The 27,406-nt window shown below is 38.9% G+C and overlaps 1 protein-coding gene across 1 annotated transcript; it reads right to left on the bottom strand.

Moving 5' to 3' along the window:
• Positions 1-601: 601 nt before the first annotated feature.
• Positions 602-27,141, bottom strand: LOC137255850 (tRNA wybutosine-synthesizing protein 4-like). The gene is made up of 16 exons (XM_067793424.1): positions 26,966-27,141; positions 21,611-21,735; positions 18,516-18,594; positions 16,700-16,783; positions 15,761-15,872; positions 15,407-15,554; positions 14,444-14,510; positions 13,510-13,541; positions 13,217-13,307; positions 12,113-12,311; positions 10,737-11,000; positions 9,290-9,877; positions 7,977-8,074; positions 4,414-4,595; positions 3,614-3,743; positions 602-2,419 (listed from the first exon to the last, which is right to left on the bottom strand). The coding sequence occupies exons 1-16, from the start codon at positions 27,026-27,028 to the stop codon at positions 2,240-2,242; spliced, it is 2,442 nt and encodes an 813-aa protein (XP_067649525.1). The 5' UTR covers positions 27,029-27,141; the 3' UTR covers positions 602-2,239.
• Positions 27,142-27,406: the final 265 nt, after the last annotated feature.

Raw genomic sequence — 27,406 nt, 5'->3', positions numbered from 1 at the left:
TGACCATTTCATCCATTAAGTCAGGTACTGCTTCCAGTAAAATGTTCTGGAGAAGAATTCCAGAGGTCAAAACGCTGCTTGTACAGCTTATTCCAGTCAGAGTAATGCTGTTCTTAAGGTGAAAGAACACTGCTGTGACAGGTTAATGCGTACCCAGATCTGTCCAGATCCGGGTTGGAACTGGTCTTCAACAGCTCATGTTGCGTTGTAAGAGGCGACTGGTTCCGGTAGTCAGACTCGCGGACTTGGTTGATACATGTTCGAATTGCATGGTTCGATGCTCATGATGCTGATCACTGGATTGTCTGTTCTAGACTCCAGTTACACACAGTTGTCAAATAGCTGAATTATTGCTGAATGCAGCAAACACAAAAGAAACACAACAACAGAATTGATGAAGCAGGACAGGGTATGCTCACAACCAGACAGATTGTACTTTAGCACTTTCATGCTGATCACAAGTACCATCTTTCACATCTTTTGGAATAAAGCACGGACCATCCATTCTCAATCAGACACTATCCATGACACTATAATTACAGTCTGACCAAGTACAGGATGATGGTTAATATCATTCATATCACATGGACAACACAGACAATGAATTAAAATAGTGTTTAATAATTCACATATAATTTGTCTTCAGATATATAAACTGAAGATATAGACATATATTTAATTATAAGTTAACAATTTGTAGTTTGTATAGCATTTAACAATCTGTGACATGCACTCATAACAGCAAGGCATTTGAAGCCCACATTGTAAGATCCTGGCACATATAAGGGACATAACTCTGGACCACTAATGATGTTGCCTGACAGCACATCCCCAGTGATGATACAGCTTTGTGTCATTGTTACAAGGTCTTCCCTAGAGATTACCCATCATGCACCTAACTAAATTGTGAGTCAACTCTCGTTAATCTGACCTCCCTTTATCCGACAATCGAGTACAGACAATCAGCTTTATCTGATGCTTTTGTTGGTAACAAATAATCCTATATCCCCATTAATCCGACAGTTTGCTGTGCAACAGATGATGTGAATTAACGAGAGTTGACTGTATATCTGCAATGTTTTTGGTGTCTTTTAAAGAAATAGCTGCCGCCAGGCAACTGGTCCCAATTTTTAAAACACTAATTAAAACATAAAACATTGTTGAAATGTCTTTTTAATTTGCTGTCCTAACAGTCAAAAGAGGGATTTTCTGTTGCTGTTTTTGTAATGTTCATTTCCATGGGTACTAGTCAACACATGACATTTTTATGACCGTTACAAAACTTTCATTTTCAGCAACCACTTATAAAAATCTGTTTTTCCCAAATTTCGATTCCAGATGTCTGTTTGTCTGAAAGTTTCAGTTTTTCCCAAGGTTATTCTGACACATAGAGAACCAAATACACTGGCAAATAAGGACAAGCTAAGCACTGACCTGACAACTGACCATTATTACAGGGATGGTAATTTTCCATGGATTTCTGCTGATTTTATTTCAAACTGATCAATTTTCTGAATTGTTTTAACGCCTATTCTATGACACAATAGTAGGTTTTCAGCTGAAATTCTATTCTCCTGTTGCCATCCCTGGTATTAGCTAGTGTGAGTGCCAACAACAGGTGCTTACCATTGTGACTGAAGGGGCCCCAACTTGCTACACCGATCACGTGAGAGTCTTGTGAACAAGGCGAACCAAATACATCATCATGCACTGCACTTGCACTACATCTGCTCAGCCTTTCACAAACAATATAGGCTTGCTCATTGTCGTGCATCACCTACTTCTTGCAAACGCGTTGTCTGTACTGGTCCAACTTATCCTTGTTTGCCAGTATGTCAGTTGACAGATACAAACATGACAATTCCATCATTCCTGATGGTCATGATGTGGTATACTACGAGAAAAATCTGTTGTAAACATTAAATGAGCCAGATGTTTCGTACGAAATATTCGTATAAAGAGATCCATAAAAATTGTTCAGTGCAATTTAAAAGTTTACTGTTTACGTTCGTTGATCTAAAATTTTGTAAATTTTGTGTAAAAAAGGAACTGAAGACAACAAAACCCAGATTGTGTTTGGTATTTCCAAAACATATCAGGACTATGGTCAAAGATTTCAAATTTTACAGACTACGAAACTGTAACCCCCATCAAGCCCCTCATTCCTTTGTCATGTGTAACCTTCTGCTAATGGTCACTGAATATGATGTTGTGACAGTTTCCACTGTAGCACTTCCGTTCAGGCATTCTGCACAAAGTGTTGCAGACACAGACTTATATCCAGGAGAAACGGGGAGGCGTTGAGATGCGAACCAAAAGAGAAACAGTTTCCCCCGCCTCCGATGATGAGAAAGTGTCCATCAGCTATACTGACACTGGAATGCTTGTGAAACATTTTCAGGTTGTCCCCCTGGGCAGTCTGAAACAGTTGCCATAGTAACAAATGTAAACAAGAAAAACATTCAGTCACCATTGAAACAACTACAGAAGAACCGTACAGAACAGGGTTGCTTTGGAAATACTATGTTTGCACTGTTATTAAAGAGATGCTGTAATTTATTCTTTGAACTGGTCAGTGTTGCACAAACAAATCTCAGCACCATGACTATTGATTACCAATTCCTTAGCTCTTGGGTTAGAACTGGTCTTCAGTTCCATGCTGTTGTAGGGGTGACTAACAGGACTGGGTGGTCAGGTTCGCTGACTTGGTTGACAAATGTCATCATATCCCAGTTGTGTAGAATGCTGCTGATTACTGGGTTGTGTATTCCATACTTGATTATTTACAGACTTCTGTCACATAGCTGGAACATTGCTGAGTGCAGTGTTAAGCAACAACCACATTGTTGACCACTGACGACCCGGGTTTGATTCCCCACAGGGGAATAATGGGCAGGGGTTCAAAATGTTTTTAAGGCCACTGCCACAGGGCAAGTGACTTCAACAATACACTTCAAAGAATGACAGCTCTACTTTATTATTATAGTCAAATTTAATAGATATATGATGATGAAATGATAATAAAATAGAACATGTTCCCAAAGAACTCTAAAGTATGTAAACATAACAGAGGAGGCATCATTCAAATTCAGGTTTAAACAATTCATAAATGATTGTCTAAGCAGGGAGCAAATGGTAAATGGTGGAAATCTGAGCAATGGGATTTTTAGAAGAAATTATTGGATATTTCTATATTATTACATAGTGTAAGCGTGCATACATACATAATGGGAATTTCTCTGCATGTTAAAATTTTAACAGGATATTTTGTATTTCAGTGGGTAAAAATCCCCAAATCACTGCCGAACTGATTCCTGATCTGGGTCAGGTTTTCTGTATTATGCCATTCATGCAAAAGGTCATTCCATTTTATCATGTCGTAAAATCTTTTTCTTCAGTTACAAGCATTTCCCGAAATTTAAACCCTCAGCTTAATTATTTTTTTTATTTGAGAATGAGAGGGGTCATTTTCCGTTCTACTCAGGGCTTAATGGGGGAAATCTCACTTTTTGTTGGGAGATGATGAGGACACCATCATGATTCAGTCTATACATTCATCACATCGACCAAACACAATTAAAACATAAAGTAGTTGATTTGTGTATAAACTCACTGGCATGGCATACTCCACAGACTTCCCTGTGTGGAGATCGAGGAGGGCCACTCCAGGTGTACCATGGGATAGATTGACTCCACCAATCACCACCAACATGTTGTCTGTCATGTGACATGTGTGTGAATATCTACAAAAGGATATTAAAAATAGCCACAAATATTACTATCAAGAGTAAATCATTCCCCAAAACGTGACAGATAAAATCAATCATCTGCACACAAACAACTATAGGCAACACAACAAAGCGATCATTCAGGGAAACTTTTCATTACAAGAACCACACATTCTGTCATGAGCCAGTCAAGAGACGGTATATGTGCACATTGCTTAATTATGTCAATATAGTTTCTGGTTAGGGGAACGGGAATGAAGGAAAATTGCTTCACTAGGTTATACATGTAGAATGCAACAGAACAGTGTACAATATATTTCTTAGTTAGAAGAAACCCATCTTGGGCTGAAATATTTTTATTTATTTGCTTAGAGATCCCCAAGCCTCCGAACTTGGAAACTGAGAGGAAAACAAAACAGTTTTGCTGGTTTGTTTTCCTACACTGATGACAGAGAAAATGATTTCATTAATGCAAGTAATCTGATAATATTTAGCATTATAAACGAAAAATGAGTCTCTGAAATAATTCTAATAAAAGAAGAAAGAGGAATTAAGAACTCAGGTTCCTGTATTCGGACCAAAACCAGAAAGAAAAGGAATCCTTATTCCAACAACTGACCTAAATCTCCAAGCCACTTAACATGATTAAAGTGCACATTTTAAACAACCATATATGTAGCTATACCTTGGCTGGAGGGCACCAATGACAGAGATTCTCTTCCATGTGAGGGTGGGTAGGTCCAGACAGTACACTGTGTTGTGGGGGAGGAGGACCTCATTCAGCCCCCCGTACAGGATCACCTTGTCCCCCAAGGATGTGAGGGTGTGGGACTGACGATACCCCGGGCTCTCTCCTTCAAGGTCCAACTGAAACATAACAGATTGAGAATCTTAGTCATGTGTGTTTTCATGCAGTTGACATAAGAACACATCAGCGGGAGATCTCCATTTATCAACAAATTATTAACAGGGATTCCTCTCACAAAGCAACCTTTACGAAGGTTAACCTTAACTCCCATTCGTTAACACTGCACTAAGGTTACCTTAGACTTAGATAACCTAAGTTCATTGTTAAAGAATAGACTTAGGTACATTTAGTGCAATGTTAAAGGTCACATGCAACCAAAAAATCAAACATAATTAAAACACATTTATCACTTATTCATGACATATAATATACACTGTTGCTTTTAAAAAAACAAATAAACACAATTATAAGCGTACAATCGCGATTCAAAAGTGCGATATTTTGCACTTGGGCTTACTTCCCCCGAAACGAAGCCCTCGGGAGACCGAACCCAGTCATAGCGGGTGGATCTGCACTCAAGTGTAACGACGGCTTCCGATTGGCTGTTTCATTTGTTGATATATATGCTGAGGTTTCGTTGTGTGTACAGAAAGATGATCTGTTTGATGGGCATTTTAGAAGTATGGCCAGTCACACGAAAGTAAGATTCTTTATGGATAACAACTTCTTTTTGTGTACTTGATGCATCGTTTCAGTATGGATTCATATACTGTTGTCAAACAAAATCATATACACGAAAAGAAGTCGTTATCCATGAAGAATGTATATAGATATGTTGGGTTTGGAAAATACATGTTCTCTGAATTTGCGCTTGATCCAATCAAAAATCAAGTCAGTAGAGATGGTAAACTACTGCGTGGCTGGAATCTGTCATTCGTCCAAGTACAAAGCAGGACTTGAAACTGACAAGAGTTTGCACCAGTTTCCGTCAGATCCAGTCATCCGAAAAAAAATGAATGTAGTTTATTTGCAATCCACAGACATAAACATGTCATGTGTATCACACGTGCCTATTTACATAATGTGACAGACACGGGACTCGGGTGCACAAGTCACATATCAACTTATTTTCTTTATGTCGTATGGTCTGATAAGTGTTAAGTTCAAATTGCACGTGGTCAATGATTGAAGCTGTGTATTGCATGTTGTCTTTAGCAGACAGGCAGACAGACATATAGGTGTGAATAAACCAGACACTGAGCTTTCTCTGTGACAGAGACTGCTTACTACAATCAACAACTTCTTTTACGTAACGAGTAGATTATTTACTTGTTTGTGTACACAACCAAGATTAGACTACTGCTCACGACCTCAGACGCTGGGCATGCATACTGTTTCAAGCTCCTCGAACCTATTCACTGCGCATGCGTTATGGATGCAGCGCAGCACAGCTGTTGAAACCAGTTTTCCCCCCAACGCTGGGTGAATTTAGTGAAACGTTTGAACTCCGATTTCGCGGGCTTTTTTTTCATCGCGTTTTTTTTCAACTTTATAGGTTGAATTGGCACTTTTTATGATTTGTTTCGGTAAGTGCATACCGAAAGGTACCAGAATCTGCAAAGTTGTGTTTCACGTTGCATGTGACCTTTAAAGAATGGGAGTTAAGGTTAACCTTAGTTAAGGTTGCTTTGTGAAAGGAGCCCCAGGACCCAGGGCCTATATTTTCCAAGCTCTCTTAGCACTAAGACAGTCGTAAGTGCCATTCATCAACACTAACTTACGACTATCTTAGTGCTGAGAGAGCTTTCGAAAATATAGGCCCTGTTTCACAAAACTGTCGTAAGCCTACAACCTCTTAACTTTCCTCGTAGCATTTGTATCTTCCATACTGTAACATAGGCAGTATAGTATGAGTGCTATGAGGAAAGTCAAGAGATCTCAGGCTTTGGAGAGTTTTGTGAAATAGGTTCTTGGTCCAGTTAAACAGCTTCAGAGGCAAAGATATTAGTGACGTTACTGGCTTGTGATGTCGTAGTAGTTTGTCTGTTGTTTAGCACTACATTCTGCAAGTCTGGACCTAACAATCCAGTGACTGAAATGTGCATCATTCTGCACACTTGGGCATTGAGTCAGTCTTCTAAGTAAACTGATCCTCAGTACTTTTCCTTACATTCCACTACTGAGTCTAACGAAACCTTATGGGAGGTCGCGTAAGGTTACCTTTGAGACTGACCAGTCAGAACACAGCTTAGCAAATCATGAAAGTGCACATTCGCACATACCTTTTGAACTTTTTGTCTTGAAAAGGTTTGACCCTGAACAATTCCGAATGCTATTTAGCGTATGCTTGCTTCCGGGTGATGCACATGGCGTACGTACAACAGTGAGTAAACAGTCGCTGAAATTATGTTTTGGGCAATATTCAAGGATGTTATCTTGCAGAAATATTAGCTAATGGTAACCATGTCAACAGATACCCAAAATCGTATATAGTACAAGTCAAATAACTGTGTTATATGTTATGTTTGTGGAGAGATCTGTGTCAGTGACCTGAATATTTTGAAAGTCCCGCCGATCCCAAAATAGTAGCCGTTGTCTGATTGGTTTAATCTATTTAACCGTCTCGCGTTTGATTGGACGGTCATTGGTCGCTCAAAGGTTACCTGATGTGACCTTTGAGCTGGGTTTTGTTAGACTCACTTACACTTTGACTAAGTTTACTTAGACTTGTCAGTGAGCCTGACATCCCCATCCTGTTAGTGGCCTCTTATGACAAGCAGAGGTTGCTGAAGACTAACTCCTACCCGAATCTTCACAGGTTGAATTAATTCAGGGTCATAGATTCATAATAATGATGAATTTTTAGCACTTAGTATTTGAGTTAAGTGGGACTTGTGAAGATCCAGGATGGACTTGGAACTGTTCTTCAGTAACCCATGCTTGTCACAGGATGCGACTGATGGGATTGGATGGTCAGGGTAGTTGACTTGGTTGACATGCGATCATGGGCCCGGTGAAGATCCAGGATGGACTTCGACCTGGTCGGTCATCAGTAACCCATGCTTATCATGAGGGGCGACTAATGGGATTGGGTGGTCAGGGTAGTTGACTTGGTTGACATGTCATCGTATTTCAGTTGTCACAGTATCTGATAACACCACAATGGTCAGAAATTTAACTTAATGTCACCAAGTAAAATCTTTGTGGAAGCAAGATCTGGATTATCCCTCCCCAACCCACCCACCCACATCCTATAATTCTTTCCTACCACAGCTGTAGACATTACCATGCAGATGATCCATCAAAACAACTTCAACCTACTGGCAGGTATCATTACTTGCATGAACATTTTGGCAACAGCTTAATCATCCCATAACTACCTTCCTGGTACTGCTTTTGGGCGTTACAATGGCTGTACATGCTCGTTCAACTTTAACCTGCCATGGGTATGATTTGTTTGACCGATATTTAGGCTGCTGCTAGAAAGGACAACACAATACCTGTCTCCAAACTCCTGTCTTTGAATCCAACAAGTAGCAGTCTTTGAGGGCAGCATTGGTGGAGTTCCGGCCTCCATACAACAACACCATCTCTTCACCTGGGTAATGATACCAGAAGTTTTCATGGATTCATTTGAATATTGAAATCAAATGACCAATTTGTGTTAGATTTTGTTTGCGGTTCATATAAATAATTTACATTTAGCCATTAAACAGTTAGAACTGGATTAGAATTTGTCTACAGCAGCCCATGCTTATCACAAGAGGCGACTAATGGGATGAGGTGGTCAGGCTCACTGACTTGGTTGAGACTAGTCACCATATCCCAGCTGGGTAGATCAATGATCATGATGTTTATCACTAGATTGTCTGGCCCAAACTCAAATTATTTATAGGCTCACACCATGATGTGGAATACTGCTGAATGCGATGTTAAACAACAAAATATCAATAAGCCACCTCAAAATGGTCTTCAAATAATTAAATCTGTCTGTAAAAGCCAATTCCACAGTTACACTAAGGTGACATAGCACCATAGCAATCACAAAGACCTGAAGTTATCCCATTACAGGCTACCCAGTAATGGCTTGGGTCTAACTTATCACATTGTCCAGAAAATAGAAAGTTTTTAAATCAGCCCAAAAAAAACAAAACAAAAAAAAACATGAATGACAGTATATGAGCTGTATGATTTAAAAAGTCAACATCATCTGGGACATGTATCCTGAGAGGGCTGGTCTCGTAGATACTGAGCGAAGATCTTGTTTACCCAGTGACACAAAGCTTGAGTAGTCAAAGTCCACCCACTGACTGAAAGCTCTTGAAAGTTTAAGTATAGCATTCTCAACTGATTTTGCACAAATGTGAAATGTATTAGCATGTTGATTGACACTTCATTAAATATTCTATGAGTTTTTATCACAGATTCTTATTTTTTTCTTTGAAAAGACCAGGAAGAGTGAGGAAATGAGTTTAGTTTTACCCCACACTCAGCAATATTCCAGCTATATGGCGGCGGTCCGTAAATAACTCAGTCTGGACCAGACAGTCCAGTGATCAACTGCATGGGCATCATTTGGCATATTTGGGAACCAAGGACATGTGAAGACATGTGGCCAGCCGATCCCGTTAGTCAAATCCTACGATAGGCACTGTGACCTTTTATGGCACAGCATGGGTTGCTGAAGGCCTATTCTACCCAGACCTTCATGGGTCCAAACCAGGAAGAAAAATATAAGTATTTCTATGGGTGTAAAAGATTTCCTTTCGACAATGCTACTTCCTGAATATACAATCAACTACAAATAACATACCTTTGACAGTGACTCTTGTTGTGGCATGTCTCCATCTAAGGCATGGCACATCTCCCTTCTGTTCCAGAACACTGGACTCCAGGTCAAAACTCCAATCCTTACATGAGTTATCTCCCTTCTCCAACACAGAGTTAACATTTTTAGAGTTACCCCCCTTCTTTCTTGGCTGGGCACCCTTTTTACCTTTATTATGATGTACAGGTTCGCTTAAAGACATTTTGTCCTCGTCTTTCAAACACTGTGGTTCATTGCCACTATTTACATCAGATTTGTGGTCAGTGTTATGAGGTACACTTGGTGGTTGCAAATCAGTATTCACTGTATCACAGCTAGCTTTCTGTATACTTGCTTTTGAACATACATTTTCAGCAGCAATATCACAGGCAGCTAAATTGTTTACTATATCAGTTTGTAGATTTGAAGCAACACCCGTTTCAGTTTCATTCACACTTGAATTTGTATCCATCTTCGTTGCGGTCAGTTTGAGCTTAACAAGCTGTGAGCACAGACGGTATGGAGAGATTCGACCTCCAAACAAAACCAGAGTTCCGTCTTCCAAAACATCCATGCTGTGATGCATTCGAGCCACTGCAGGGACAAACAAGAATGATAAATCCACCAGGGATTACCTAGTGTTATACATAGAGAATCTCACCCAAGTGTCGACTGATATAAAATATATCAACACGAGGCTTGCAGAAGATATTTTTACCTATATCAAAGAGTGTTATTCATGAAAAATGTACATCTTTGAACACAGTACTGACATTAGATTTTCAGTACAGTGATGTTATAGCATTGTGACATCATCAATTTCATGAGGTCATAGCATTGTCAGGGCATTGTACAAAATCTACTATCAAAATGATATCACCTAGGAGACATCTTCTGACCTCACACAAGAGATATCTCCCCTGGAACACAGTTTTGGATAATAAATCTGTATTGATAATTTCCCTAGGCCCTTAACTTCATTTTTTTTTCTTCATTTTTTCATGACTGTATCATCATTTATTCATTTGGTGATTTTTGTTCCAAAAAAATGTAAAAATTGACCATTGTGAAATCTCACATGCAAGTTTTAATATCTTCCAGCATGATCACAACTTAAAATATTTGATTAGAATTTAAAAGTAACAGGGCCTAGATTTTCGAGGCTCTTTTAGCACTAAGATAGTTGAAAGTTAATGTTAATGTATGGCACTTGATTATCGTATCCCAGAGACAGCTTTGAAAATCTAGGCTCAGGAATCCAGTAATGCACCTGGCACGGGTGTAGCTACCAGTATGAAAATATAGCTTGGGCTTACACATGATTGTTGCTAAAAAGGTTGGGCAAGCCCTAAATACTATCTGAATATACAGGTTTGCATCCATTTGGCTTGCTACATGCAGGCCTGGGAAGAATTGGTGAAATTTGTTCTGCCTTTGCACCCATGGCACTTACTTTCAAGAGTCTCATGGTTTGCTTTTATGGAATACCCATTCAGAGTTTCTGTGTTTGTCATCTGCACTTCAGAGATCCGCTGGTGGCGGCCATCTTGTTCTCCAAATCCTCCAACTGTGGCGATGAAGTGCTCACCCACCCTGGAACTGGTGTGGCTGAATCGCTTGACAGAACTGGTTTCTGCAGCAGGGTCTTCTTTCAGTGGGAGAACCTTCACTAACTCGGGAACACTATCTGGTTTTGACTTGGAATATGTATCATCAGCTGAAATTACAAATAAATCATAATTATGGTGGTACAACACACTCCTTACCCAATGCCAGAGGGAATAAAGTGGACCAGTACTACTGTGGAGCACAATAATGCAGTGGTAAGGTGTCTGCCTATCGTGCTGAAGACCCGAGTTTGATCCCCGGCATCTTGGTTCAGGTCTCGAGGTGGACACATTTCCGTAGTATCCTTAAGCAAGATACTGTGATCCATTTTGTCTCAGTACCCCAGCTGTAAAATGGGTACCCATGAGGATGTGCTAGCTGTGTGAGAGAATAGTTAATTGCAACTAACAGTCAGCTTGAATGCATGAACACCAGGGAGTTGAACATGTACCAGAAAGTACGATAGTAGCCTATGACCAAGGATAGTGATGTATGTAGTGAGATGAGCAGGTAATGTGCTGGGATATGAGTGCCACTTAAGCTGACTGTTACTAATTACTATTATTTATTTGTACAGTGCGTATTTCGTATGCAGCACGGCTCACATATTACCCCAGATAACCTAAACAGACTGAGGTGCCAGAAGGTTAAAACTCACATGACTTATCCCACCTGATGTCCATTTTCTTCCAACCCTGCTGTGCCCAATTCCCTTGCCAATGGTTGCCATGACTACTCCCTCAACACGCAACTCACCTGCCACTGGTTGCAATGACTTCTGCCTCTACACACAACTTCCTTCCCTGTGGTTGTCTTGATTAATTACTCCCTCAACACACAACTTCTCTCCTCATGATTGCCATGCCTACTGCCTTTACACACAACTCCCCTCCCAGTAGTTGCCATGACTACTACCTCTACACAAAACTTCCCTCCCAGTGGTTGCCATGATGACTGCCTCTGTGCAAAACACCCCTCCTGGTAGTTGCCACAGCCACTGCCACTACACACAACTCCCTCCCAGTGGTTGCCATGACTACTACCTCTACATACAGCTCTCCTCCCAGTGGTTACCATGATTACTGCCTCTACACACAACTTCCCTGCCAGTGGTTTCCATGACCACTGCCTCTAAACACAACCCCCCTCCCAGTGGTTGCCATGACCACCACCTCTACTCACAAAGCCGATCCCAGTGGTTGCCACGACTACTGCCTCTACCTTGCATGATGCAGTTTTCCTGAAGCAGACCAACTCGGGGTGTGGAGTAGGCACACAGCACAAAGTAGTGGGAACACTTCAGGTGCATCTCTTCGTACTCATCAAACGGCTCTAGGCTGTTGATGTAGACCTTCTCTTTCTCACCCACCAAGTCCTTGTAGAACTTGTTCATGTCATACGCCTCACACCAGTTCCAGCCCTGTACATACAACAGTCAAGTGAGTTGATCGCTGACATGTTGGGGGAATGAGTGCATAATAAAAGGGATACCTTTCGAAAGGTCCTGTCCTTTTGAAAAGCATAAAGTTACGTCTATGCCAATGCGTTTGGCACACTCTTTAACTAGACACTGTCCTACAAAGTGAGTGAGTTGAGTTTTACGCCACTTTTAGAAAAAAACATTCCAGCAATATTATTGCACCAGAAATAGGCGTCACACATAGTATTATGTGGAGAATCGAACCCAGGGCCCAGGGTCTAGTGATCACTTTAACCACTTGGCTACCAAGGCGCCACTGTCATACGAAATGATTCCCCATATCATGGAGAAGCAGCACTGACGTTTAACATAAACATACTCAAAGAATGGACACAAACATCTGGAATTTCTCCATCTTTTGTGTGGTTTACTATTCAAGCCAATGACACAGCCACTGCACCATGACTAAAGTGAACTGTTTCAGTTGCATTTTAGAGTTATCTCACTTGAACTCATGATGTCCTATAATTAGGACAGTACAACCAGCTGTGCCGAACCAAAATGCCACACCTTGTAATTTTGTGCGTTGCCATAAATCCTCTTTTCAGATATTTTTTCAGTCATATTTTTGCTCTCTTTTCAAACAATTAAATTTGGCAATATTATATAAAGATATCAGGGAAACTTACTGAATATTTTCATTTTACATGATTTATCTGCAGATCCATACCACAACTCCACAAAAATCAACAGCCTGAACGTGAAATTCAAAATGATACTTATACAAATTTGAATTCTCAGCCCAAAGCAATTTTGAATTTACAGTTTTTACTTTCATCTGCTTTGAAGTTGAAGAAGGTGATGCACACACATCAACAATAAACTTGACAGCCTCATCAACGTACCAGCGACACAAATCTGTCGACCTGCGACTGCAGGGTAGGGAAGGCGTTGATACACTTCAGTGGCGAGCCAATCACTTTGTAGTGCTTTTGCCTGTTTCAACACAAAATCATTTTGATAACTCGTGACTTTTGTAATTTTCAACTTTTCTTTAACGGCTCCGAGACAATTCTTGGTCCCTTAAAATTTCAACTAACATTATCACACTGACAAAGGGACTTGTATTTCACTGAAGACAGAACCAGCAATGGTAGATTCTACTGAACAAAGTTATTGCAAAGCGGCCAATACTCACATGAACAAACCAAATGCATCGTTAGGGTTAATCTGTAACACAGAAGATATAACTATTTAACTCACTTCATTTTTATTTCACAATACCTGCCAACAAAAGGCCAAGCTTTAGAAAACACGAATGTAATGCACAGATGTTTGAATGCTTTCCTTTGAATGAGAGAGCTGATTAGCTGCTCGTGTGAGATATAGTATTGTAGGCAAATATCTGATCTTAATCATGTTCAAAAGATTCATTGAAAAGTGTACAGAGTTAGTTCTGAAACACATTGTACCCATGTGGGAAATCTAACCTAGGTATTCAGCACGATGAGCAAACCACTGGGCTTGATTCCTCCCCAGAAGAGGAAGGAAAAGAGGAGGAAGAAGATGATGGAAGGAGAATGAAGAGGAATGAGGAAGGAGAAGAAAAATGAGATATTTTGGGTATATTTATGGTAAATATTGATCATATATTTATGTGAAGAAAAAAGAAAAGGACATGAAGGAGGAAGAAAAAGAACAAAAAGAAGGAAAAGGGAAATGGACAAGGAAGAATGAGGAAGAAGGGGATGTACCCTTTCAAAGGACAGGGTGGAAAAAGATGAAGGAAGAAGGAAATTAACGAAGAAATAGAAGGAAAAGGAGGGAGATAAGAGGAAGAAGATGGACAAAGGAGGGATGAAGGAGGAAGGAGGAAGGGTATAAAGGATTAAGAAGGAAGTGGAAGAAGAATTACGGGGGATATGAAGGAGGATTGAGAAGAAAGAAGAAGACAAAGGAAAAGGAAGTAGAGGAAGGATGATGATGGCGAAGAAAGATGAAGGAAAAGAACAATGACTAAGAATAAGAATTGCAATATGATTGTCAAAAACATTTCTAAACAATTTGAGCCCAATCCTTTTCTCCAATTTCCCTGACTATAAGTATTGCGCTATGCATCCGTCTTAGCTCACCTGTTCATAAATCAGGAACGCGCCGTTTGAAAATGTCTCAGCTGCCCATTTCACAACCGCAGAGGCACTGAAACATCAATATGGTCAGGGTTTGGCTTAGTGTTGGTTTGAACTGTATTCCAAATGTCACCACCATATAAGCATGCATGAGTGCTGCGCACAGGCGCTTGTCAATGTGAGCGAAGGAGCCCCAGGTCATTCATTATCAAGTGTAGTGTACAGTGGAAGCTCTCCAAACCGGCACCTGTCCATTACAGTAAGCTGTCCACACCAGCCAGTTTGACACTTGTTTGCCAGTAGGTGTCGGGTACATATAAAGGGAAATAACTCTGCACAGCAAAATGCATGGCCTTGGGTGACTTAGCTCAATGTGAGTGAGTGAATGGAGATTTACACAGCTTTAACAATATTGCAGCAACATTACAGCATGGAAATTGGAATAGCTGAAATGGGCTTCACCATTGAACCCATGTGGGGATTCGAACCTGGGTCTTCAGCATGACGAGCAAACCCTTTAACCACTAGGCTACCCCACCTCCCCTCTTGCCATCTGTACTGGCTAGTTAATGGATGAATGAGGAAATAGCATCCACAGCAAAATAATGAAGCAAGTCTAAACCAGGGAAAGTAGTGATTGATAATATGAACACAAATATAAAGCAAAGCAAAAACACAAAGAGCATCTATATGGTGATGTAGATATAATTTATTCATCAGGAAATCATCCTTTCAGTGTCACTGCTTAGCATTACATGTATTTTTTGTTCAAACATTATTTATGCAATATGTCCATCCCATGCCATTACATCAATATAACCTTTCACGTTAAGGGTTATTTTAATCATATACCAAGATATTACTGCCTTCCAAAAGAAATATTACATTCAGCCTACAATTCAGTGTTCAAGCTGTGCATCAAATAAGGCTATTGATCCTGATTACAATTATGTGAAGCAAACTCACCATCTACGTGTCATGTAGGTGAGGACAACTTCAGACAGCAGAAGAGTCGGGGCATCAAAGTCAACCTGACACAAACGCAGAGCTGCTTCAAGGGTGTTCAGCTGGGTCAGGTCAACCCCAAGCATCTTGTAGTCATGTCGGTTTATCTCTGAAAGTAAGTGAGTGAGTGAGTGAGTGAGTGAGTGAGTGAGTGAGTGAGTGAGTGAGCGAGCGAGCGCTAGGGAGCTTACATGTGTGGATGGGAGGGAATTTTCTTAAATAACCAACTGCTTTAAAATTGGAGTTTTACAGAATGTTTTCTGTGCACCATACAGTTTTTGAGGCAGGGAGCATATGAAGTAGATCGCCACTTACCTATATGAGGAGATGTTGTCTCCTGAATCTGCTCTTCACCAAGCAAGTCACTCAATTCACGGGTGTTTTTGATAATTGCATTCTTTCGTTTTACAACTTCTGGGAAGTCAATCTGAAGCAATTTGCAATATGAATAATAACACTATTATCACCTAGAGTATGTAACACTATAATTATCAACAATGAATAACACAGTAATCACTGTAGGGGACTACTGTAATCCCTCAGTAATCATCGAGGACATATAACACTATCATCGCTGACGAGAAAAACACAGTTATGATTAAGGACGTCTAAAACCTTAATCATTGATGATGGAAAACATTGTTATCACTGACAATAGATAACACTATAATTATTAAGCATGGATCATTATCAAGGAAGGATAACATTATTATTATCATGGATAACACTATAATTATCAAGGTTGGATAACACCATAACTATTAAGGATTGACAACATTGTAAATATTAAACATGGATAACACTATAACCATCATGGATTGATATACTGTATTTATCATGGAAGGATAACACTATAATTATCAAGGGTTGATAACACTGTAATTATTAAGTATTGGCAAACTGTAAATATCAAGAAAGGATAACACTATAATTATGAAGAATGGATAGCTCTATCACTATTAAAGATGGATAACACTATAACGGATACGGATGGAAAACACTATAATCGCTGCAGATGAAGAAAGTTGCAATCATAAGGAGAGCTAACTCTGTAATGACTGAGGACATTTCACACAATATTCATCAAGGATCACTTGCAAGTTCACCCCCATGATTCCAATATTTATATACTTAAAACATAAAAATGTTACAAAACACTATAGATGGCTCACTGAACACGAAGTCTATATATTTTGGGTCACAGGTAACAACTTGTTGTGAAGTCGGTAACATACAGATATTTACACACAATACCTCAATATACACTGCATTTTGCAGTTGTCCAGCTGATTTCAGTCGGAAATATGCAGAATCAAACCCAGATCCAAGGGAGACAATCTGAAAATTCAACAGTTGAAATATGTCATATGTTTCATATGTCACAGCAGAAAAGTTTTACGACACGATAAACAGTAATCAATAATATTGTAAACATACTAAACAACCACTACCTTTTGACAATGTTGATCTATCAACCAAAACAGAATAACATATCACCCTTAATTATCCTTATCAAGTGATAACTCAAAAACATGTTTTATTTTTCTAAGATTTTGAGTTTGATTTACTGGGGCAGGCTGTGACATATTTGTAACTGTTTTGACTATGAATTTATTTTGAGATGCTTGGTGTATCAGCTTTATGTTGAAAAATAACAATGATACAGACAGAAGACATTTTACTCTGTGGTGACACCATCAGCATGTGTATAGCACTGACAATCTTTAAAGCATAACAGGGACACACAGATGTTCAAGGGATGGAAACATGCTCAGCTCCTAAAATAACTCTGTCACACATGCCCCAAAATAACATACTATATTCAATGTATTTAGTGTTCTCTACTGAATAAGCATGCAACTTAGAAACAAACAGCATCTGCCACACCTCCCTAAACTAAAAAATGGATTTTGTTATCAGCTCATACTGTTAAATATTTTTCGATTTTTCGAGCAAAACTTTCAGTTTCTTCACAAGTCGGTGGCATGTGGTGATACCCATTTAATAACCATGATGACTGTTTTGTTTGTTTACAAAGCCCTTCTTAATTAGACAGGGACCGGTTTAAGAGATGATAACCTACTTGCACCAGGTGCAACCTTAGATAAAAACTTAATTGCACCAGCCAAATTCCAGTTATACTGCTTTTATTGCGATAAGCTGTTGAATCATTTAGATGTTTTATTCTGCTGTTTGCCTGCTAAAATATTTCCCTGCACCTGGTGCAAGTTATGACAAATAACTAGGTTGTTCTTAGTAATATTAGGTTGCACAAAATCTAGCCCTGTTAGTGTTAGTACTCAAACGGTGACACACAAACGTAGAGAATGGACGAAGAAAAGAAATTCACTTCCAGAGAGATACACAATATAATTCATTGTACCCACAATACATCTATGACTTGGTAAACAGATTCATAATTTCTTTCTGAGCAGTTATGTGCACATAATTTCATTAATCAGTCCATATGATCAATGATTCATTCCAGGTTCCAAGAAATTATCAAAAGGTACAGTTCTCTACACTGTTACTTCACAGGACCCAGATTGTATCAGCAAGTTCCCTTAAAAATAATAATTAGGGGTTCCAAGGACTTCCATGATTGTGAGGTGAGATAAAGCCCTACAATCTCCATTTCTTATATGTGAACAGTGTGCAAAATGGTCACTTGCCCACTAGCCTGTGACTGGTGAAAATGTAAATCACCACAGGTCCTGGCCCGGCTGGCTAGTGAATTTTCATGGGGGCATTTTGTAAATATATCACTCTCTCAGACAAGTTAATATAATCTATGATATACTTTATTATTATTATTGCGTATTATTATTATTTAATAGCTACATTATGAGCAGATATGAAATGAAATCCAAGTTTATTTGCAGTCTGAAACCATAAGTGGAAATTATCTAGTAGTCCACAAACAAATAAGATACCGTGATTTGATTGCCCAAACTGAAAACTGACTTGTCCAGGGCACTGAAGGTGAGTTGACACAACCAGGGATTTAACACACAACAGTGCAAGACAACAAGGTTGGATGGAAATTATTATAACAAAGGCATGAGCTTACCTGTTTGGGTTTTGAGCCATCTTGCTGGAGGAACTGGTTGACAATAACACTAACAGTCTTTGCTCGTATGTAGTAGCCCCTAAACATAGAAACTACAATCAGTTACCCTTGTAAATGTATGTGATGGAATTTAGTTGTTTGTTGCTTAACACCACACTCTATAATGTCCCACTATATGAACGTATGTGTTGACAGAATGTAAATAACTGACATGTGACCAGACAATCCAGTGACTGACATCATGAGCATTGATCTCCCAAACTAGGATATGATGACATGTCTCAACCCAGTCAGCAAGCCTGACCACCTACACCTGTTAGTAGCCTCCCACAACAAGCATTCTAACTTGGACAGGTCTATACTCTTCTTAACACATTGCCTTATATCAATCCGGGCAGGTTCTCTTAAGTAATCCATGCTTGTCAACTAATGAGATAGGGTTGTCAGACTTGCTGACTTGGTAGCCACATGTCATTGATTCCAAATTGCACAGATCAATGCTCCTGCTGTTGATCACTGGATTGTCTGCACTTGATTGTTTACAGGCTCCCACCATATAGCTGGAATATTGCCGAGTGTGGCATAAAACTATACTCACTCACTAACTAATGACAACCTAAGGTAAGTCTTGTTTGACAATGTGTTTCAATAGGAGTGTGGGCTAATGATCTTGAAATAGCGAGAGGTAACTTAGCTCTTAACACTGTTTTCCTCTGAATGGTGTGTACCTATGAGGACAACTATGAATAAGAATTAGCTGACTAATTAGACCAAACAAACTGGACCTGAAACAGTGGCTCAAGTCAAAGATGGTATTAACTGTTTTATTCTATTCTACAGGTATTATTTTCTAACAAAATTCTGTTCAGACACCTGTATGAACATATGAACACATGCATGCACCTGCTTGTCAAATCTTTGTGTTGCTATACTGAAGACAGAAATCTAAAATAAATTGTACTTTTGTGGCATCCATTACAGAAAAAATCTCCGTGGGTAGGATAGGTTCAGATTTGGTAACTAAAATTCTGTTATATAAGGCTAAATAAAAATAGCAAAATGTTTCTCAGGCATCGGTGCTCCACTTTTACTCGTGCATAACAATTTTCTGTTGCCATGTAAAAATAATAGTGTCGACTTTGCCGCGTCCCTATCATCCATTTGTCCACTATAGGAATGAGTGTCTGTAAGAACGAGCGTGACTGAATCTACAACTCATTAACTAAACTTTCCAAGCTGTATTTCTGTGAGAAAAAAATAAAAAAGTGTTCCTCCCTCATAACTTTTTTTCTATCAAAAATTAAAAAAAAAGGGTCCTACCGCCTTTGTCACTTTTGACAAAAATGCGCCAGAGAAACATTCAATTTTTTTAATGCAGCCTAACAGATAAAGTTACCAATCTGATAATCTTGGAATCATCATCATATAAATATACAAAGGAGGTGAACAAGCAGGAAATTCTTTCAGTCTCCAAGCACCAGTTCAATGTCTGTTTGCTCATTTGACAGTTGCCTGAACCAGAAAATTTAGGCAGCTATTTCCCCTGGAGTGCTAACAGTCATGTAGATACACAGATGAATTCACAATGCCATTTAAAAAGTGGTCAAATGTAATATATGATACATGGCATGAATCATTATGGAATTGTGTATTCATAGCTTTTGTTTGTTGGAAGCAATTTGCCATGTGGTTACATGCCAGACGGGTAAACAAATTACATGATCTACCAGTTGTCCAACTTCCATTTCTGGTGGAAGGTTTGGTGGCGGAGTGGGTTACAGCACTGACTATGACAGTGTGTACAGCACCCTTGATATCTTCAGGGTATACGCACTGATAAATCTCCAGAACTCTATGGCTTGACCCGAGAATTACCTCCCTTGGCTGGCTTTTTATCCAATCGTGTGTCTATGCTGGGAAGTTGAGCATACCAATCACAACTCAATTTCACTTTTTAAATTACCTTTCTGATTAAACTTGGCAACAAAAATCATGCAGGACGACACTGAAAGAGGCAGAAGCAGTTCTTGCCTATAATTTTTTAAAGTTTCAGACCTGTCAATTTGTCTGCATGATTTGCAGCGATGGCTATCTTTGTTGACACTGGCAAGCTTGGCCATTACGCCGGCTTAGATGATTGACTACCGCGAGAATGTTGACCCATCAAAGGGGGGCAACAAAATTTTCGGGCCAAATCGTAGATGCATTCAGGATGTAGAGGAGATCTATTGGCATGTAGACCCTTGAGATATCAAAGATGTGTGTACTGGTGATTTGGTACCAAACTTGACAATGTGGGTACAAATCAAGGGTAAGATTCAACTGAATAAAAATAACTAAAATCTGTTCTTGGTAAAGTAATCCCAAATATGACATTTGCTACACACAGGCAAATAGAGCTGTAAATCAAATGCTGATACCATTTGATAAGTGGGAAGTTCATTCAAACATTGTGCTCATATAAGACTTTTATAATTACTTCACATAGGTGAGTGAAAGAGGTTTCATGGTATTCCACCAATATCATGACAAAGGAGACCAGAAATGGTACCCATATGGGAACCAAACCCTAGTCATCAGCGTGAACGCTTTAACCAAGAGGCTACCTACAGTCACCCTCTTAAAAAGATTGAGTTTTGTTTAACGCTGACTTTAGCAATATTTCAGCACCATCACAGCGGAGGACACCAGAAATGGGCTCCACACTTTGTATCCATGTTGGGACCCTGGGTCTGCAGTCTCATGAGTGAATACTCCCCAAGGAGTTGAGATTGAAATGCGATGTGCTGTTGCGATTGACATCCAGTGATTGTGGGAAAAAAATACTAGTTCATGAATCTGTGCGCTGTGTAAATATCCTATATCATATCATCATCATATCACTTACATATATTATGACATAAAATACAATCGTTACAACATGATATCAAATTATGAATTAATATTATCCTTGTGTTTTCAGATTGTAAGTGTCATATACTAGCAATGAAGAATGTGTATTATGTTTGGAAAAGGTATTTTCAGTACAGTCTGTATTTATCAGTTACGACAGTTATGTTATGGAAAGACACTGGGGTAATAATAATTCTTCATACCTGTGAATAAGGGGAGCTCTCCTTGATGTCTTGGCCACAAAGAATTTGAGAAAATCATCTTGAAAATAACCAGCACCTGCCATTGAACACTTGCTGACAATGCTGTGATCGTTTGTGCCCTGAACCTGATGAGAGAACACCAACATTATTATGATTATACACAAGATAAGCTGTGATGCAGTGTTCGCGAATAGCCTCTGACCCTCTGACAAATCTGGCAGATTCACCAGTGGTCAGATAGAAATCACCAACCCGCCAGTCCCAGAGTCTGACTGAATATTTTACAATGCCTTTGTGTGAAGTTGTTATTTGCGGCATGTGACACTTGTTTGCTGTTTATAAATCTTATGTTTGATATCATATAATGTTAATAATTTGAATGTCAGTTACAAGAAATGTTAAATCTGACATATTTGTTCAACTTTATTCTATGGGTAATGTGAATTTTCAGTGGGTCAGACAGAAATCTGAAACTTACAGGACCCAATGTCCTGTTACTTTGAAACACCTTTGTGAACTCTGTGATGAAATATGGAGGTGTTAATTGTTTATGATGTCACTCAAGCAAATAACAGATGTGCTGACCGTGAAGATCCAGGCACCCACTGATCTTCCACAACTTTATGCTTGTCGTAAAAGGCAAGTCACTGGATATGGGTAGTCAGGCTGACACATGCCATTCTATTTATGATCATGATGATGCTGGATTTTCTGGTCCAGACTCGCTCAAATAGGGCGGCTGTTTGCAAAAAATTAAGTCTGGACCAGGGTTCCTTTTACAAAGCATTAAGGCGACTGTAAGTCACTTAGGTAACCTTAATGTAATGTTAAAGAATGGTAGTTAAGGTTAACATAGGTAACGGTTTGCTTCATGAAAACAGCCTAAACAAGCCAGAATTCAACAGTATGAGCATCGATCTACGCAACTGGGATATGATGACATGTATCAAACAAGGAGGCAAAACTTAGGTAACTTAGGTAACCTTAATGTAATGTTAAAGAATGGTAGTTAAGGTTAACATAGGTAACGGTTTGCTTCATGAAAACAGCCTAGACAAGCCAGAATTCAACAGTATGAGCATCGATCTACGCAACTGGGATATGATGACATGTATCAAACAAGGAGGCAAAACTGACCACCTGATCCAACTAGTCAACACAGCCAAGGGTCTTAAGGTGGGGAGACACAGTTTGGAAGCTGGTGAAATAATCTGACAAGGCTGAAATATTGCTGATGTGATGATAAATATTAACTCACTAACCGAAACAATCTGACAATGTCATTGATTGAATATTGTATTTATATGTTATATAGCATATCACTGTATATATGGAGATGTATTGTTTGCAGGGCCCGATTTAACAGAGGTTGACCTACTTGCACCAGGTGCAACCAAAGATAAAAACCTAGTTCCACCTGCAAAATTCCAGTTACACTGCTTTTATTGCGATATGCAGTGAGAGAAATATGCTATTGAATAATTTAGATGTTTTATTCAGAATTTTACCCACTAAAAAATTGATGCCAACCTTGTGCAATTTAAGACCAATAACAAGGCTACACTTTTATCATTGGGTTGCACTAGTGCCTGTAACAAAGTGCTAAATCGAGCCCTGGTTTGTGATAATAATAGAGATTGTTTATGTAATGCCAAAGTGTATAATATTTTGTGTTTAATATCAAGGAATACAGATAATAAACATGCCATACAATTGCAAGGCTGACACATTTCAATTATTTTTTATACAACAAAAGATATATACTGCCTTTAGATCCTTGGCAAGAAGTCACACGTTCACTACTGCATGGCTTGAATATATCTGATTTTGGTTTCTCACTTTCATAAACTACACACTAATTCATTGTAAAACAGTCTCTTGAAGATATTTGTGAATTCAGTTCCAGCAGGGAGCCTATATAGAGAGGGGAGGTGAAACTCCTCGAAAAACTGCTGAACGTATGTCTCGCTTTGTCACGTGACCAGTGGAGACAATATGGCGGCAGCTTAGTATTTAAGATTGAGCTCGGTTCATTTTCAACAGCTGATTACATTCGCTGAGTGTTGTGACAACTCGGAACCTACACGTAGAAGGTAAGTCACCTGTTCTGTTACTTCAGTTCTAGTCACATATTTGTAATTAGTGTCAGTATAAGAAAATATGTTTGTAGTAAAGTTTCAAGTTGGCATCTTGTAACTCTCTGGCTTCAATTATCGGTACACAGCGAAGATAGACTGAGTTTCGTCAATAAAAGCTTCTTTCACACATTCCTTTATGTTTTAGCAGGGAAATATACCTTTAGTTGAGAGGTGTCTGCAAGCAATGGTGATAGTTTTGTGACTTAAAAACATGTTGGGGTTTAATTGGGGTGTGAGAAAAATGTGGCAGATCGCCGATCTGATCTGATGCGCCATTGAAATACTACACACCGTTGTTTGAAGTGTGTCTAGATATTGCTCAACGCCGTCTTTCACATACACCTTTAATTTTTATGAGGGGAATTTACCATCAGGCGAAAGGTGTTTGCAGGTAATAGTGATAGTTTCATAATCTAAAATAAATTGTTAGGACGTACTTGAGGTGTGTGAAACTTGTGCCATCTCACCGATCTGATCCGATCCGCCATTGAAATATTCCACGGCGTTGTTTGAGTGCTTTTGTTTCAGCTTCAAAAACTTCATTCACATACACCTTTAATTTCCATTAGGGGAACATATCATCTAGTGAAAGGTGTTTGGAGGTAATAGTGCTAATTTTACAATTTAAAAAAATCGGTAGGGTGTTTTTGAGGTGTTGAAAAATGTGCCATCTCGCGGTTCTGTTCTGATCCGCCATTGAAATAGTATAACTTTGAGTGTTTCTAGTTATTGCTCCAAAACCTCTTTCACATGCACCTTAAATATCTATGAGGGAATATACTATGACCCGAAAGGTGTTTGCAGGTAATATTTATAATTTGATAATCTAAACATATTGTTAGGATGTATTTGAGGTGTGTGAAAAACGTGTCATCTCGCTGATCTGTTCTGATCCGCCATTGAAATACTACACAGCATTTTTTGAGTGTTTCTAGTTATTGCTCAAAAAACTTCTTTCACACACACCTTTAATTTCTGTTAGGGAAACGTTCCATCTGGTGAGAGGTGTTTGGAAGTAATAGTGACGATTGTATGAATTAAAAAAATAATTGGAAGGGTGTATACATTCACAAGTATTTCATGTGTGTGAAAAATATGACATATCGTTGATCTGATCTGATCACTCATTACTACAAGCCAATGTTTGAATGTGTTTAGTCGTCCTAAATTTCATTTCTTTCAAATACACCTCTAAGTATTGAGGGGAATATTCTATCTGGTGAAAGTGTGAGGTATGACATATCTGATCTGCTCTAATCTGCCATGGATGCCTTTGATGCTTGAATGTTTTAGTTCTGAAACTATTGTTGATATTTGACAAAACTGCAAAGGACGTTTTAACGCTTTGTGATGGTTTTAAACTTTCTGTTTGATTTAGGTGGGAGTGACTGTGTCAGTTGACATTCTGTCAGTATCCATGCAATTGCGCACATGCAGGAAGACATCTGGTCATCTTCATTAACTGCCCTCTTAAAAAAAATAATTTCGACTTTGCCACGACCGTCCATTTGTCCATTATAGACTGAGTGTCTGTAAGAATGAGACTGACTGAATCTACAACTCATTAACATGTGCTTAACTTTCCAAACTGTATTCCTGAAGGAAAAAGAAATAAAAATGTGTTCCTCCCTTGTCACATTTTTTCAATCAAAAATTAAAAATCAAAGTCTTACTCGTCACTTTTGAAAAGAATGTGCCTGAGAAACATATTTTTATGCAGCCTAAGCATTCCACACAAACAGAGAACCACTGAAACATAATGAGACATATTAATTGTGTAACAGATCATTTCAAATACATATAACAACAGTGTTTGCAGTTCTTTAGTTTGCCATTTGGCCATCAGGGCTTGCTGCCACTTGCAGTCTTTAAAGTCTGCATAGCCATTTTGTTGAAATCAAACCAATAAAAACAAAATAGTCTTCATTGTAGAGAGTTTCACAGTCCCTACAAAATCCATTAGTGAAGTGTATGGAGCACAGAGAAGTTTACATTAGTTATAGACTGCTGACATTCCTATGCGCATGTATGCGGCACTGAATATATAATACTATGAAGTGAAACTGGAAGTTATCCTAACATGAAGGATCAGGGATAATTCCTGAACATTAATACAAATTATGGGCAAGATGCTAGTTGAAAAGAAATGAGATCTAATTGACAGAAGACCACAGGGGCCTGCAGATAACTGAAACTGTTGGCCTGATACATTAACAACCGACGCTGGGCCTCTGGGCTGGTGATCGTTTCGAACGCTGTATCAAAATTGTCACATAAACAGAGAGTCTTTGAACAAGGCAATGTGTAAACACATTCTAAAGTCCTCTCATTAATCCACACATGCATCATTCGGCGACAGGAAGTGTAACCAGCTTGTTGTGACAACATTCAGGGGAGCCTACTCCAATTTACCGAGTATTACTCCGGGAGATGCTGATAGTTTCCGACAATAAACTGTTTGAAATATTGTTAAGCGTAGCCGATTTGCGCTGAGAACAAACCAAGTCGACGTGTACAGTGGAGCATGACGAGGCACACGTTAATTAGTACAAATGGTAATTAAAGCAAGCGAGTGACCAATCCCTGTTATAGAGTATCCCTGGTTCTAGTGACCATGCAAAATGAGGAACAGATGAAGTTTGAAAAAACAAACTGGAACAGGGCAAGTTTACTAGTATAAACATATATAGTTAAACAAATATAAACTAGATTAATCCACTTAATGTCTATGATTAAACTTTGTACCTTCTCTTTTTTCTATGGTAATGATGCTAATAAAAATACATGTAAACGTTTATAAATAGAAAAGTATCAATATATATTTTATATTATTTATATCCAAAGCGAACACATCCACTTCACTATCACAACAATTGCAGCGAAGAATACATCTTTGACAGTAAGGGATATAAAGGGCGGAAGGTTTGAAAAATTGGACACGTGAACATGTCCGAACAAGAACCTTTGAGCAGCAGTCTAGGAAAAATATTGGCGTCAGCATAATGACTTGTCTGCCTCACTGTCGTTTATGTAAGTTTAATTTGGTAAAACAACTGACAGACATATATTTCTTTGAAAGTAATAAATCAAAACACCCCATTCCACATGACGCTTGTCTCAATCAATGATTGATAATGATCTGTCCCGTAAACAATAAAATCAGGCATGGTTTATTATTAGTGAAATTGACAAGAAAATATATTGAATATTACTTTACCGCAGTTTCACGACGTGTTTTAGCCGTTTTTCCTTTTCTTTTGGTGTTGCTTTTCCCATCCATAGCTTGCTATTCGATGCTGTTATGAGCGTAAACCGATTTGATCATAAACGTGGTAACACACATTTCCCAACATTCATGGGAGCCGCCATTTTGGAAAGTCACGTGACAGATTGACTGAACATCTACTCGAAATGCTGATGCTTTTATTGAAGGAAGCACCGTAAAATCTAGAGAGCGACTTCAAATATTTGCGAAAAGGCATAGTTCTGTCTCATCTATTTTACATAGACTGATGGTGATTTTTGTGGAGTTGCATGTACAAGTTTAATTACACCCCCGAAAAAGCAATATATGTACAAAGTAAGCGACCTTTCCGCCCCTGCTTGTCATGTACAAAATCAATGACCCCCCTCCTCCAGAACTTGTGTACAAAACTGA

Source organism: Haliotis asinina, chromosome 11, assembly GCF_037392515.1.
Source record: "Haliotis asinina isolate JCU_RB_2024 chromosome 11, JCU_Hal_asi_v2, whole genome shotgun sequence".
Lineage (NCBI taxonomy): Eukaryota > Metazoa > Mollusca > Gastropoda > Lepetellida > Haliotidae > Haliotis > Haliotis asinina.
Note: the sequence above shows the minus strand (reverse complement) of the source record. Positions and strands in the feature narration are given on the sequence as shown.

What these genes read in the sequence shown, in the direction of transcription:
- LOC137255850 (XM_067793424.1), bottom strand. Translation starts at nt 27,028, where the DNA reads ATGGATGGGAAAAGCAACACCAAAAGAAAAGGAAAAACGGCTAAAACA. An exon ending in AAAATGCAGTGTATATTGAG is followed by an intron (nt 15,873 to 16,699) that starts GTATTGTGTGTA and finishes AAATTGCTTCAG; the next exon opens with ATTGACTTCCCAGAAGTTGT. An exon ending in GACAACATCTCCTCATATAG is followed by an intron (nt 15,555 to 15,760) that starts GTAAGTGGCGAT and finishes ACTTACTTTCAG; the next exon opens with AGATAAACCGACATGACTAC.